The sequence below is a fragment of the Physeter macrocephalus genome, chromosome 5 (assembly GCF_002837175.3).
Source record: "Physeter macrocephalus isolate SW-GA chromosome 5, ASM283717v5, whole genome shotgun sequence".
Classification (NCBI taxonomy): domain Eukaryota; kingdom Metazoa; phylum Chordata; class Mammalia; order Artiodactyla; family Physeteridae; genus Physeter; species Physeter macrocephalus.
In genome coordinates, this window is record NC_041218.1 from 85,907,609 (window position 1) to 85,923,468 (window position 15,860).

Below are 15,860 nucleotides of genomic sequence, written 5' to 3' on the forward strand. Positions count from 1 at the left end.
GAAGAAATGGACACACTCTTAGAAAAGCACAACCTTCTGAGACAACCAGAAAGAAATAGAAATTGAAACTGTGATTAAAAATCTTCCAACAAACAAAAGCCCAGGATCAGATGGCTTCATATACACTAATGATGAAAAATCTGAAAGAGAAATTAAGGAAACACTCCCATTTACCATTGCAACAAAAAGAATAAAATACCTAGGAATAAACCTACCTAAGGAGACAAAAGACCTGTATGCAGAAAATTATAAGACACTGATGAAAGAAATTAAAGATGATACAAACAGACAGAGAGATATGAGAGATATACCATGTTCGTGGATTGGAAGAATCAACACTGTGAAAATGACTACGCTACCCAAAGCAATCAAAAGATTCAGTACAATCCCTATCAAACTACCAACGGCATTTTTCACAGAAGTAGAACAAAAAATTTCACAATTTGTATGGAAACACAAAAGATCCCGAAATACCCCTTCCCTAAATGTAAGGCTAGACACTATAAAACTCTTAGAGGAAAGCACAGGCAGAACCCTCTACGACATAAATCACAGCAAGATCCTTTTTGACCCACCTCCTAGAGAAATGGAAATAAAAACAAAAATAAACAAATGGGACCTAATGAAACTTAAAAGCTTTTGCACAGCAAAGGAAACCATAAACAAGACAAAAAGACAACCCTCAGAATGGGAGAAAATATTTGCAAACGAAGCAACTGACAAAGGATTAATCTCCAAAATATACAAGCAGCTCAATATCAAAAAAACAAACAACCCAATCCAAAAATGGGCAAAAGACCTAAATAGACATTTCTCCAAAGAAAATATACAGATTGCCAACAAACACATAAAAAGATGCTCAACATCACTATCATTAGAGAAACGCAAATCGAAACTACAATGAGGTATCACCTCATACCAGTCAGAATGGCCATCATCAAAAAATCTACAAACAATAAATGCTGGAGAGGGTGTGGAGAAAAGGGAACCCTCTTGCACTGTTGGTGGGAATGTAATTTGACACAGCAACTATGGAGAACAGTATGGAGGTTCCTTAAAAAACTAAAAATAGGACTACCATACGAGCCAGCAATCCCACTACTGGGCATATACCCTAAGAAAACCATAATTCAAAGAGTCATGTACCACAATGTTCACTGCAGCTCTACTTAGAATAGCCAAGACATGGAAGCAACCTAAGTGTCCATCGACAGATGAATGGATAAAGAAGATGTGGTACATATATACAATGGAATATTACTCAGCCATAAAAAGAAATGAAACCGAGTTATCTGTAATGAGGTGGGTGGACCTAGAGTCTGTCATGCAGAGTGAAGTAAGTCAGAAAGTGAAATACAAATACTGTATACTAACACATATATATGGAATCTAAAAATTAAAAAAAGGAAAAAAAAAGTGGTTCTGAAGAACCTGGGGAAAGGACAGGAGTAAGACGCAGATGGGGCTTCCCTGGTGGCGCAGTGGTTGAGAGTCTGCCTGCCGATGCAGGGGAACGCAGGTTCGTGCCCCGGTCCGGGAGGATCCCACATGCTGCGGAGCCGCTGGGCCCGTAAATACCATATGCTAACACATATATATGGAATCTAAAAAAAAAATGGTTCTGAAGAACCTAAGGGCAGGACAGGAATAAAGACACAGATGCAGATAATGGACTTGAGGACACAGGGAGAGGGAGGGGTAAGCTGGAATGAAGTGAGAGAGTGGCATGGACATATACACACTACCAAATGTAAAATAGGTAGCTAGTGGGAAGCAGCCACACAGCACAGGGAGATCAGCTCGGTGCTTTGTGTCCACCTAGTGGGGTGGGATAGGGAGGTTTGGAAGGAGATGCAAGAGGGAGGGGATATGGGGATATATGTAATACAAATAGCTGATTCACTTTGTTATACAGCAGCAACTAACACAACATTGTAAAGCAATTATACTCCAATAAGGATGTTAAAAAAATAATGCAATAAATATAATATTTCACTTTCACGTTTTTCAACCAAAAAAAATTCTTGAGACCTTTTTTTTTTTTAACAATGAGGATGGAGTGAGGGTAACTTGTATCAATTAGCTAAATTAACCAAGCTTCATAATGTTTAGATTTAGAGATCAGATAAACTATTGGTAGTCAAACTTTTTTTTTTAGGCATTGAACTTAATTCATTAAAATAAAATAAAGCCTTAGGAGCCTGTGCTCCACAACGGGAGAGGCCACAACAGTGAGAGGCCCGCATACCGCAAAAAAAAAAAAAAAAAAAAAAAAAAAAAAAGACGCAGATGTAGAGAATGGACTAGAGGACACAGGGAGGGGGAGGGGTAAGCTGGGACAAAGTGAAAGAGTGGCACGGACATATATACACTACCAAATGTAAAATAGGTAGCTAGTGGGAAGCAGCCACACAGCACAGGGAGATCAGCTCGGTGCTTTGTGTCCACCTAGTGGGGTGGGATAGGGAGGTTTGGAAGGAGATGCAAGAGGGAGGGGATATGGGGATATATGTAATACAAATAGCTGATTCACTTTGTTATACAGCAGCAACTAACACAACATTGTAAAGCAATTATACTCCAATAAGGATGTTAAAAAAATAATGCAATAAATATAATATTTCACTTTCACGTTTTTCAACCAAAAAAAATTCTTGAGACCTTTTTTTTTTTTAACAATGAGGATGGAGTGAGGGTAACTTGTATCAATTAGCTAAATTAACCAAGCTTCATAATGTTTAGATTTAGAGATCAGATAAACTATTGGTAGTCAAACTTTTTTTTTTAGGCATTGAACTTAATTCATTAAAATAAAATAAAGCCTTATTCAGAAACCCAATATGCAAAACAAATGAAAGCTAAATTACTCTGCCTTAGGGAGGGAGAAGTTGAGTGTGGAGGGGGACGGGGGTGGGGGGTGAGTATCACTGTTCCTTGCACCCACTTTCAATAGCAGCCAGGAAAGTGTTCCAAGGAACTAAACTTAACCAATGTTTTAGCCCAACTTCTGATTTCACAGATCGGGTAGTGAGACCCCATTAACTGCCTTGTTCAAGATCAAAGAGCTAATTATGGAAAAGCCAGGACTGCACCTCAGGTCTCCTTTTCTCACTGCAGACCATTTTACACAGTAGTAAAATTCAAGTACCACTAACAGTCTCATCACCAAAGCCTGGATTTCTTGTGAACCCTTCCCTGACTCCCCTGAGGAGTTAGCTAACTCACGGACTCCTAATTTTTTCCCCCTTCCAATTACTATCCATGTTCCTTTGTACTCACGTGCTGCACTGCTATTGTGTATTTGTTTGTTTAGGAGTACCTCTGTCTTTGAGATTAAGTCAGTGACCAGAGACACATTTTATTTATTGTGCATCACACAATACCTGACATAAGATCTGTTAACTGGATGAACCAATCAATATCGTAAGTTTATGAAGACTTGGAGTCATCACTGAAAATTATCTAACAGCTTTTCCCTAAAATGAATGTTATTTTCAATCATCTCACTCACAACTCAAGGAACTACTTGTGCTTGAATGCAGTTCGATAAATAATTTCTCTTAAAGGTTAAGAATTACTAAGCCAAAAGATTCAAATCAACAACTGAAATCTTGCCTTAGGGGAACGTTCACTTAGAAATATACGAGCTGACAAGTTATCTACAGAAAGTAAAATACCTGCATATTCTGGATAGCATATAGTGAGAGGGCTCTTTTTGATTTTTTCTTCGAAGAGATCCTTCTTGTTTAGAAAAAGTATAATAGATGTATCTGTAAACCATTTGTTGTTACATATGCTGTCGAACAACTTCATGCTTTCATGCATTCGGTTCTGTAATAGAATACAGCCAGTTTGTCATAATGGCAAGGATTTTGAGAAATATTACTTTTAAAAAATGAGCGTGGAAAAAAAAAGTATGGTAATACAATAGAACTTAGCTGAAAAATAGGTAACGTCCCACAAAAACATATTTTTGCCATTTACGAACAAGCACACACTTTGATTTTAGGCAAGATGAGTGTCTACATCACTCATCACTTTTTTGCATTCGACCAGTACTTGCTGAGTGCTGGCAGCGTGTCACTGTGCTGCAAGACCCTGCGATCTAGAAATGCGAAGTGCAAACGTTTCAAAGGAGACCTCATTATTACAGAGTGAATGGAAGTTTCCATTAAAAGATAAGTAAAGGTTTTTAAAGATTAATAAATTAAACTGAAAAAGCTGAAACACAATTAGCCCAATACCCTAAATATAATGGTATATTAGGGAAGGAAACTTCCAGTTCCTGTTTCCTGCCCTTCCAGTATTTGTGGTTTCAAAAAGGGCACTAATATATTTTATAGTGCCAGAATGACAGAAATGAACATGTGCACTACATCTACTGCATGATAATTGTATATAACTTATTTTAATAAAAGAAACTGACACGTATAGCTTTTTTCTAATTAAAAATATTTCTCCCAGATTAATGGTACACTGAAACACATCTGAAAATTACATGACAGTAGCAAAGTATAACAGAGATCAAGGATTACTGAGCTGGCAGAAGTAATAAGTTAAGAAAAATAAGCCTTGGACTATAATGGAACTAACTTTATTTTCATTTAGTATGTAGATACCAGATCTCAGAAATGCCTAGTCAAGCAACTAGGGTTGAGGTGAGATTAACTTTTTGTCTTTTCCTTTTTTTCAGGATCCATCTGTTCTTCTTTGCATTCTAAAAGGGAAATATACTAAACAGAAAAGTTAGAGAAAAGAGCCTGAACTTTCAATTAATTTAGGCATTAGCAAGAATTCTTCAAGAATTTTTCACAGAAAAATTCTTGGCAACATCTCCAGCTCTTCATATGCCATGCTCAATCTTTAAAAGTGGTTTTACTTGCCATTTCTTCATCTTCAGCTAGAACCAGGTCATAGTCACTCAGTGCCACACAGAAGATGATGGCGGTCACTCCTTCAAAGCAATGAATCCATTTCTTCCTCTCAGATCTCTGTCCTCCCACATCAAACATTCTGTAAGGGGAAAAATAATGAGTTTGACATCATGCTGAATGTTCAGAGGCTCTGAGGAGTTCTATAAAAATCAACAAAAAAACTTCCAAATCACATAGGGAATGTGGGATGGAAAGAAAGGAGAAAAGGATTTTATGGGAGGAAAATAATGTCACAAATTGATTTCCACAAAGGAAAAAATGTCTGCTGGTTTTTAAACCATTTTGTTTTATCTCACAGTAAAACAAAACAAAAAACCCAAAATACCCTAAAAAAAAATAACACATTCATTAACATATGAGAACACTTTAGAACAGAACATGAAAACAAATACAAAAGAAGGGGCAGCACTATAAGAATGCGGAGATAATAGAATATATTCAATTTGCTAAAGTCACAGAACATTAGAGGCAGAGAACATGGTCCCCTCATCCAACTACAAAATGTTTTCTCTCAGAAGCAATACAGCAGAACTTCGATGTAAAGGACAAACCATCCCAGGTAAGAAAAGCTGAGCGAGCAAGTCATATTTAAACAGGGGCAAACAGGCTGCCTAAATTAAAAAGTAAAACCATGGTATAGAAAAAAAAAAAAAAAAGAGATGAGATAAATGGATGGCCTACTGAATAGTCTGAAAATTAGGATTGAAAAAACTCAATTTTTACATGATACACAACAGTAGACCATTGTAGGTTACTGTACAGGGTAGTAACACAAACAGTATAAAAACAATAATCTTTTCCTCTTTTCCTTTTAAGAGTTTAAGTTAAGCACAAGTTGAAATTCACATAGATTACATTATGCAACCTAGAAATAACCACTTACATAATGGAAACACTATGCAAACTGGTACATTTTTAAAGGCTCCATTTATCTAGATACTGCACTAATTAAAATAGTCCCTGTTTAATTCTCAGGCAAAAAGAATTTTCCCTGTAGAATAGTTTTGGCCTATAAACCAAATCCAAGTACATAAGATCTGTACTCATTACAAAAATAACTAGTATTGTTACTTTTATCATCATTTAAGTGCCATTCTTTCTATTAGTTTAGCTAGTAAGTTGTTCATTAAGTTTAAGTATGCTATATAACAAAATGATTCTACTAGACACTAAAATGGGTACGATATAAAAAGGACAGCTGGTAATAAAGATCAAACCAGAACAAAAGAAATTAAAATGATTACCCATCGGTTAAATTGCCAAGGAACACAATTTGAAGACAACTTTACCAAAAAGACAGTATATTTTATCTATCTTCTCTGATCAAATGTCACATATTTCCTGACCACTCCATGTAAAATAACAACAAAACCCACCCTGTCCCATATTATCCCTCTGCTGATGGCTAGTTTTATGTGTCAATTTGGCTAGGCTATCATATGCAGCTATTTAATCAAACACTAATCTGGGTGCCGCCGTGAAGGTATTTTCTGGTTATGGTTAACATCTATAGTCAGTTGATTTCCAGTAAAGGAGATTATCCTTGATAATGTGAGCAGACCTCCTGCAATGAGTTGAAAGGCCTTCAGAGCAAAAACTGATGTTTCCCAGAAGAAGAAAAAATTCTGCCTCAATACTGGAACATCAGTTTCTATCTGAGCCTGCTGTCCTGCACTACAAACTTCCAATTTGCTGGCACCTACAGTCACGTTAAGCCAGTTCCTTGAAATACACAGAACCTACTGGTTCTGCTGCTTGCGAGAACGCTGACTGACACAAATTTTAGTACCCAGAGTGGGGTAATGATGTAAAACAAATTCCCAAAACTGTGGAAGTGTATTTGGAAGTGGGTAATAGGGAAAGGCTGGAAGAATTTTGAGTTACTTGACAGAAAAAGCCCAGAATGCCTTCAAAGATGGTTGGTTAGAAATATGGATATTAAAGGTGATTTTGATGAGACTTAGATGGAAGTGAAGAGGATGGTAGAAAAGCTTCTATCTTAGAGAATGAATACATATCATCATGAACACAATGTTGAAAGATATATGAATGTTAAAGATGTTTTTGTTGAGGTCTCAGAAGGAAATGAGAAGTATATTATTGAACACTGCAGAAAAGGTAATCTTTGTTTTAAAGTGGCAAAAACTTGGCTCAACTATTCTAGTGCTAGGTGTAAGGCAGGACTTGTAAGGGATGAACCTCGATACTTAGATTTAGCTGAGAAAATTTTCAAGCAAAGAATGCAAGGTACAGCCTTGGATCTCCTTGCTGCTAAAGTAAAATGCAAGACGAAGGAGAGAAACTGAGGAGTGAACTAATAAGCAAAGAGGAACCGGACCCACACAGGGAAGGCGGCCAAGGACTGGAGTAATATGGCCATAAGGCAGGGAACACCAAGGACTGCTGACAACCACCAGAAGCTAAAGAGGATTCTTTATTCGAGCCTTCAGAAGGAGCATAGTCCTGCTGACAAACTGATTTTAAACTTCTAGCTTCAACTATCAAAGAATAAATTTCCATTGTTTTATGCCACTAGTTTGTGGTAATTTGTTACAGCAGCTTTAGGAAACTAGTATATCCCCCCCCATCTTGCTTTATTTCTCTTTGTAGCAATTATCACCCCCTGAATACTAAATAGTTATTTCATCTCCTCTCCTCCCCCATCCCTAAAACAACATAAAGGCAAAGACTTTGTTTTGGCCACGTTATATCCCCTCCACTGGACAAACAAACACAGGCACTTCATAAACATTTGTTGAATGAAAGAATGAACTGTGTCTACAGAATATTTTAAAACACTTTCAAGCAATATGACTATTTTTTACCAATGGCATTTTTCACAGAACTAGACCAAAAAACTTTAAAATTTATCTGGAAACATGTAAGACCCCGAATTGCCAAAGCAATCTTGAGAAAGAAAAACAGAGCTGGAGGAATCAGACTCCCTGACGTCAGACTATACTACAAAGCTACAGTAATCAAAACAGTATGGTACTGGCCCCAAAACAGAACTATAGATCAATGGACTAGGATAGAAAGCCCAGAGATAAACCCATGCACCTATGGTCAATTAATCTATGACAAGGGAGGAAAGAATATACAATGGAGAAAAGACAGTCTCTTCAATAAGTGAGGCTGGGAAAACTGGACAGCTACATGTAAAAGAATGAAATTACAACATTGTCTAACACCATACACAAAAATAAACTCTAAATGGATCAATAATAGGTTAGTTTTACCATGTTGAAGATCTAGACCTTCCAGTTATGCTGTGGGAATGTTAAATATAAAAGCGCTTTAACTTGATAATCAAGTAATATGAATACAGAAGAAACCTTCAATTTATTTAATTTAGAAATGAATGAGGGTCATTCATATACTGGTCATAAAGAACCTTTAATCTAAGCCACTGCTTCTCAAATGTTAGTGTGCATTAGAATCACCAGGTGGGTAAGTTGATGCTGCTGATCTGGGGACCACACTTTGAGAATCACTGGCCTAATTCATAAGGAGCAAAAATGAATAAGAACTAACATGACAAAGGATCAGACTGTGCACAGAGCATTTTCATTATTTCACAAATACAGGAGAATTATCTTCAAATTCTGAACTTCTATTTCTTTAACCCCAAACAAAGCAAGATTATAGTATCTTTTCCTTCATATGAAAAGATGAGACTTCTGACTAGTATCAAATAGGGAGTGAAATTGAGTTTTCTTAGGTTTCTCTTTTTAGAGGGAGCGGGGGGAGGGAGAGAAGATGGAAGGGGATATGTTGGCTATCCTGAGCTATGCTGACGTACCCTCAGACTGTCATCTAATTCCACTGTGACCAAGACTGAGACAATGTTAGTTGACCATATATGAATACCAACCCCATAAATGACATTCCACCCCAAAACCAACTGCACATTACATTACTAAAGGAAAGGAATAGAAACATGTTATGATGATTTTCTAACAGAAAGGATGCTTTAACTCTATATTCAGCAAACATATAACAAGATAAAACTGTTAATTCTTTAAAGCAAAATAATCCTCATAGACACTTTCCATAAATGCCTAGTCACAGAGGTGATACTATATATTGTTATAATGCCTTATTGCCTCATTTTGAATTTGTTAATTCCCATACCACAAGATAAGTGAAACTGAAATTTTATAACAGCAGTTAAAAATCAGACAGTGAATTTATACCACAAAACACACAAAATGGTAAGCACACTCGAGTTTCCAGTAGAATTATTCTAAGTATATTTTTGCCCTCAGTCTTCTGAGGCTCACTTAACATATAAAAAAGCAAAGTTGGAACCATATGTTAGCAATGATAGTAATTTAACAGAATTCAAATCCAAAATAAGACAGTTTATTTGAAGTTCCTGACAGACCTATGTTTATCTGTAAGTCAACAAGTGAAAACAGTAACTAAAAACATCCTGTGAAATTTTACCTCACCCAAGGAGACTAAATAGAGCAAGATAAGTGGACTTCCTGGAAGGATCATGATGACAGACAACCCCTGATGCTGAAATGGCAACTTTGCGAAACCTAGGCTGGAAGTGAAGTGTATGGTCTGGAAGCGAATGTTTAGGGCGCATCTACCGAAGAATGAAACTGAATTTTGCAGTTAGATTGCCCAAAGCACCAAATAATTGATGTGACATTTACCTTTGCCTTTTCTCATCATTTACAGAGCTCACACCTCTACGTTTCCTTTTATATACAGTAACCATTTTATGTATAAACCTCTGACAATGAGCAAGATTGGAACAGTCTGTTAAGAATCTTAAACAAGTTGGTCCTTACCTAACCAGGGGCCTACGTCCAGAATCCTTACTTGCTAACCCTAACCCCATGCATTTTCTCCTGAAACTTCATGGTTAGAATAAAGTCATCATCTGAACATAACAATTTGTTTGCTATAGAATATGGTCTTAAAGCAAGGTAAATAGAAACCAAAAAAGTCAGAATTTAAGGTGTACTAGGATAAAAAAAGACCCAATAAAGCTTAAAATCTAACAGTGAATTTCCTTATAATTAAAATCACTTTACAATTTTTAAATACATCTGGCAACAGTTATCAAATAAGACAAATCAGATTATTTAAAATAATACTATTTTAATATTCCTCAGTTTGGTTATTTAATAGTCTCCAAATAGTAAGCAAACTATAAGAAGGTAAATGATTTCAATAAGAGATCATACCAGCAGGGAAAGGAAAAAAATAAAAAGCCCACTAACGGCAAAAAAAAAAAAAAAAAAAAAAAAAAAAGTGAAAACAGAAAAAACTTAAAAGCAAATGCTAAACAGTACGTTACAGTACCAAAAGTTACACGGTCAGATAAACTAATTATGATCTCTATCTCTGTTTAAGAAAGCAGGGCAATGTTTGTTTTTTTGGAGGGAATCTGCCAGGGAAAATTGAAATTGAATTTTAGTTTTCTGGAAAACTTAATTACATTAATCACTGAATGTGGGATAATGTAGTGATAAAGGATAGTAACAAACGTATTATATTTAAAATACTTATGGAGAGAATCAGAGGTATAGTTGCATATATTTAGCTGTGCTCCCCACAACTTGTAATATTGAGCTTCTTTACGAGGTGAGCTGATGAATATTTGTTTTTAATCTTTCACTAGGAGCCTTTCTTTAAGATGGTTTCAGAAATTCTGCTTTATTATCATACTGTTTCAGAGCACCGGAGTTAACTGAAGCAAAATTCAGCAGTTTTTCTCATACTTTGAAAACTGTTACTTATTGGAAAAAGAAAAACATAGTTCTGTAAATCTGAATGTGATGTTTAAGTGAACTTCCCTGAGCCCAGTTCATTACACAATGAGAGGACTAGACAAAATGAACTCCAGATTCCCTTTCATTCTAAAGGCTACCACTTAGTGCTTCTCTGTTCAGACTTCAGTTAAGTTATAGTACACTGTAAACTAAAATGAACATTTTTCATCATGAAATAGTACAAACACGAGTTTGCATAAATAAAAATCTTCGTGAAAATTTTTAAAAAGGTAACTTTTAAAAATATTTCCATAAATAAGCGTATATTCTATCAGTAAAACCTAAAACTGGATGGCAACACTTTCCCCAAAATATAACATATTAGAGCAGTATTTTCTTTTAAAAATAAAAGCCAAAAACTATTTTTATTTAAGTCACTGTGAAAAACATAGGCAAAAGGAATTTGCATGGCTATTTTTTCTTAAATAAAAATAAAAATATTCCTTCTGAATGTTTCTTGACCTCTTTCAGCCCAAAATTCTTTTGTCCAATCAGCTGTGAAACATTTTTTGTAATTTCAAACTCTAAAAATTGTAAAACTTTTATTAGTATACCTTTTTTTCCTTAAACAATGTGTTCTGTATCTAAATTCATCAATCATATGTTTTGAAGATACTCACTTAAAATGAAGATCTTTGAAAGTAAAATGGGTTTCAACAATTCCTGTAGTTTTCACTCGGGTTCTGAGAACATCTTGTTGAGTTGGGATATAATTTGGTTGTGCAATTCTGTCCAAGTCATTCAAATAGCTGAAAAAATAAACAACAATATGCTAATAGTTAACACTGTCAATAAAGATCATCTAAACCAAAGAGTAAAACATTCTGATGCATGCAATACTCCAGATTACTGAAGTTTTTATATTTCTGTGGAATGATGTAATTTTAAGTCTATATCTTACACAACTCTCACAGAAATGAAAACGTTTATACTTCTCCAGCCACAAAGTTCCTTAAATATTTCAGTAATTCTCCTTGTTGGAAAAGAAAACAAAGTAATAACCTCATAAACATCCAAACTCACGGCACACCATGAATTTGTCCCTTAAAACTCTTTATTACACTTCCTTGATGTAGCACTGTGTTTATGTTCCAGACATTATTCGTTTGTTGAGAAATTAGAAAGCCTTCCTAAGTGGTGAGGAAACCTCTGGCCAAAGGCTGAATTCAGTATTGTTCCTTTTCAACCAAACTTAAGTAACACACAGGAAAACACGACACATGCTCCTGTACTGTACATTTTACTGCCTCTATGAATCAATATTCATATTTTACTTCTGATTTCAGTCACTCATTCAACACTTTCTGCCAATGATGCAAAATACGTGTGCTATAAAAATGGAGTGGTGTCATACCATGCAATTCTTTTATTTTGTGTCCACTTATGTAGTAGAATCAATAATGTTACAGTGCAGGTATGGAGAGATTAAGGTGAACCTGAGTGGTTCAAGAGGGCTTCACGGATAATGAAAGGCATAAATAGAAATCTGACAGGTGCAACGGATAAAAGGGAATGTCATTCACATCAGGAAAAGCAGTAGAACAGTATAGAGGTAGGAAGAGTCACATCTTGTATCTCAGAAAATAAGTCCACTAGTAGGCTACGCATGGAATTAATCCTAAGGTCAGTTGAATGTGGGGAGCATCAGTGAAGTGTTTTCTAACACTAGAGTGGAAGAGTCCAAGATAATTTAGTCGATACATCTAGGTTTATTACAGAGAGGCACCAATTTTTGCAACTTTAATTGACGTTATCCTCTGAAACTGTTCCTTAGCCATTTAGAATGGGGTCTTACAAACAAAAGGAGCTCAATAAATATTTGATTTCTGGAGATGGGGCTGGAAAGCTATCCCATGAATTAGTAATCAAAATGTTTTAGACAGTTAAGTCTATGTATGTGATGCTGATACCAGAAGCTGATACCAGAATACATGGAGATGATAGCTTGAGTTATCTGTATTATATTTACTGAATTTAAAATAATCAATGTATTACTGCATTGGTGATAATCCCCTAGTACTTCATCTGTGTTTTCAGTTCCATATATATAACATTCACCTTATTGTAAGAAAACCTGACTTAAAAAAACAAACAGGCCATGGCTAGATTTTACTAATTGTCCCTTTGAAATAGTGAGCTATTCTTCTTTGAAATTTACTCTGATTACTCCTACATACATTTCTTTGCTTAAAACTGCTATAGTTTTATTAGCCTCTAAAAATAATGCACATTTATATTTCAACAAGACAAAGAAGAAAAACAGGCATAGTGAAAAACTCCAATTGTTAAAAACAAAAAACAACAAAAAACAATTGTTTTAAAAGATCACAAATTTAAAATGTAAATTGGTGGTTAGATGGTCTTAATGGGCAGCTTGGCAGCATCCCCTATCTCCGGTCAAGGATTCAGAAATCAAGATAGCTTGTAACTACCACGGAGAAAAAAGATTTTGATGATTTCCTTCATTCTTGAAAAATGGCTCCATTACTGCCATCTTAAGATCAGAACTACTCATAATGAAATGCCGGGGAGCCAAAGCGACACGTGTCTTTCAGAGCGTGTCCAAGCACTGTGCACAGGACAAAGGGTCTTGGTAAATATACTGAGGGGGCTCCAGAAATATAGGGGGAAAGGAACTTCAATCTATTGTCCCTAAGAAGCACCCCTTAATTATTCAAATAGTTCCCCTTGCTGGGCTCAGCTCAGAGAAACATTCTCACCGTGAGTGACTTCCACTTAGATCTTTCTTCAGGTTCTGGTGGTGCCAAAGCAAGTACGGTGGACTAAAAGCTGTGTCCTTGCCCTAAGAAGTTTTTTTCTAATTTTCTAGCTTCTGTAAAGTCTGGCTTAGTAATTTAAGGGCATATTGCGTGATGACCATGTATCAGGCAATGGAGATATAACACTGGGCAAAAACAGACCTTACTGAATTTACAGTGCGGTGGCAGAGATAAAAAAGAATCAAACAGTCTCAATATAAGTCAAATCACCTCAAAATAAATGTAAATCTGTGAGTAGTATGGAAAAAAATACATCACATCATGAATACCTAACAGGGAGTCAAAGCCCTACTCACTGAGTCGAAGAGTATTTCCTTGTAGAAGTGAGGACACCAGTTGGAGAGATGGGCTACACAGCAATAAGATGATGTTATATATACACATATAAACTATGTATGTAATAATTTATATGTTTACACACTTGTAAAACACTAAAAATACATATTGAGAAACACAGCATTATAAAAATTGTGACAGGTTACACAGTAATTTGTATTACTTACTCATTCACACTAAATCACTTACCTAACACTGAGTACTCTGACGTGCAATACACGACATGCTATACGATAATAAGGTCCTCAGGAGCCATACCCGTTGGTTTTCCACTGTGGCAAAGTATGTGTATTTACCTGGACCTTCTAATACCTGTCATCTTCTATTTAATCCTCACCTGCGTTCCTAAGAGCCCATAGCTCTGTCAAGAAAACTGAGTAATTTTGGAAAGTAAAATGAGTGCAAGACACGTTTCTAGTCATACCGTCTTTGACATTTCTGAGTATGTGTGCCAAGTAACGGAAACAAATCCTTGATTTTTTTTTTTTTTAATTCTATGCAGATCATCAAACAGAAAGCTCCCTGATTAGGTTTTATCAAAACTTCCTTTATAGACTTTCTGGGGCCACCACCTGGAAAATCAGGGCAGATTTTTCTTCTAAAAAACTAGACTTAGATATCTGTAAACAATGTCCAATGCAACAGGGCACATACAGTTGACAACTTTCAACGGTACAGCTATTTTATTTTCATAAGTGAGAAACTATCTTGGGATCACCACGCACCCCTTTAAACAGGGTGCCTGTCACTCAAGGTGTCTGTCACTGGACAAGTAACTTCTCAGGCACTTAGTAAACAAAAAGCACACAAATCAGTTACCCTCCCCTTTGGCGAGCCCCAGGTAAACTAGAGATACACCCAAATTCAGAGTGAATTTTGGCAAGTTCCAATTACTTTCTTGGAAATATCCTGGAAACAGCTCCATTCTGCAAGTTTCAATTAGTTACATGAGTCCCTTGAGACAACTTTTGAACACAAGGGAAATACGAGCCTTGCTACCTACAAACACACACAAAAAAGACAGAAAAAGTTTTGAAATACTGTCATCCTAAATATCCTGAGTTGTACAAGAATGTGTCAGCCAATTCTGCGAAAAGTGACTCGGAGGTATACCTGACTTTCAAGTAATTATTCATGATAGTGTAGTTCTGAAGTTATGATTACTTACTATGCTGCAGAATCATTAAGCTGGTACTCTCGGGATCTGTTGAAGCAGGCTTGTACACCACTGTCTTTCCACAATCTCTTGATAACTCCAGCAAGTTCTGCAGTCATAAAACCTTCCTCAGCAGCACCAGCAAGCACAAAGAGTTGGCGGGCATCATCCTGAACATTCAAAGTCCATTTTTATTTAAAAAGTAAAAAGGCAGACACTACAGATAAAGTATATTATAGATTACAAAAAGTGCAATAGTGAATTTCCTTTATGCCTTTTATTGGTGTCATAACTTGGATTTCTCTAAAAGCACCACTTAAAAAAATGGCTTAATCAAAAAAGCATATTCTTAAATCATGAGTCCATGTTTTGTGATATTAGTAACAGCTATCAAAGCACTAAAGAAATGAAAGAATGACGACACTTGCAGCTCATGAGAGAATATATTAACCAACTACCCACTGACAGTCTGTTGTACCCTTTTGAGAAAACAGAAGAATGTATACTTTGCCTCTCCCTTACCAAAATGTTTCTAATCTAAAAAACACATGAACACCATTAGACGTTATTTTTAGAATCTAATTAAATGTTAGCTTTGTGATATACTTCATAGATGCAAAATAAGTTCAGAGAAGGGAGAAATCAATGTGGAATAAAGCAAGAATAGTTCCACAGAATGGTGTGAGATTTTTCAGAAGACCTTAAAGTATGTATACCTTAAAATCAATGGGCCATGTACCAAAATGTTCATTGCAGCTCTATTTACAATAGCCAGGACATGGAAGCAACCTAAGTGTCCACCAACAGATGAATGGATAAAGAAGATGTGGCACATATATACAATGGAATATTACTCAGCCAT

General features: G+C 35.9%; 1 protein-coding gene across 1 annotated transcript in view; it reads right to left on the reverse strand.

The window, feature by feature from the left end:
- Positions 1 to 15,860, reverse strand: part of GNAI1 (G protein subunit alpha i1) — a 94,358-nt gene that overhangs the window by 11,477 nt on the left and 67,021 nt on the right. Inside the window, exons 4-7 of the mRNA XM_007114507.2 lie at positions 15,011 to 15,168; positions 11,347 to 11,475; positions 4,884 to 5,013; positions 3,678 to 3,831 (exon numbers count right to left, since the gene is read on the reverse strand). Of these exons, the coding sequence (XP_007114569.1) occupies positions 3,678 to 3,831; positions 4,884 to 5,013; positions 11,347 to 11,475; positions 15,011 to 15,168 (571 nt within the window). The remainder of the gene's footprint in view (positions 1 to 3,677; positions 3,832 to 4,883; positions 5,014 to 11,346; positions 11,476 to 15,010; positions 15,169 to 15,860) is intronic.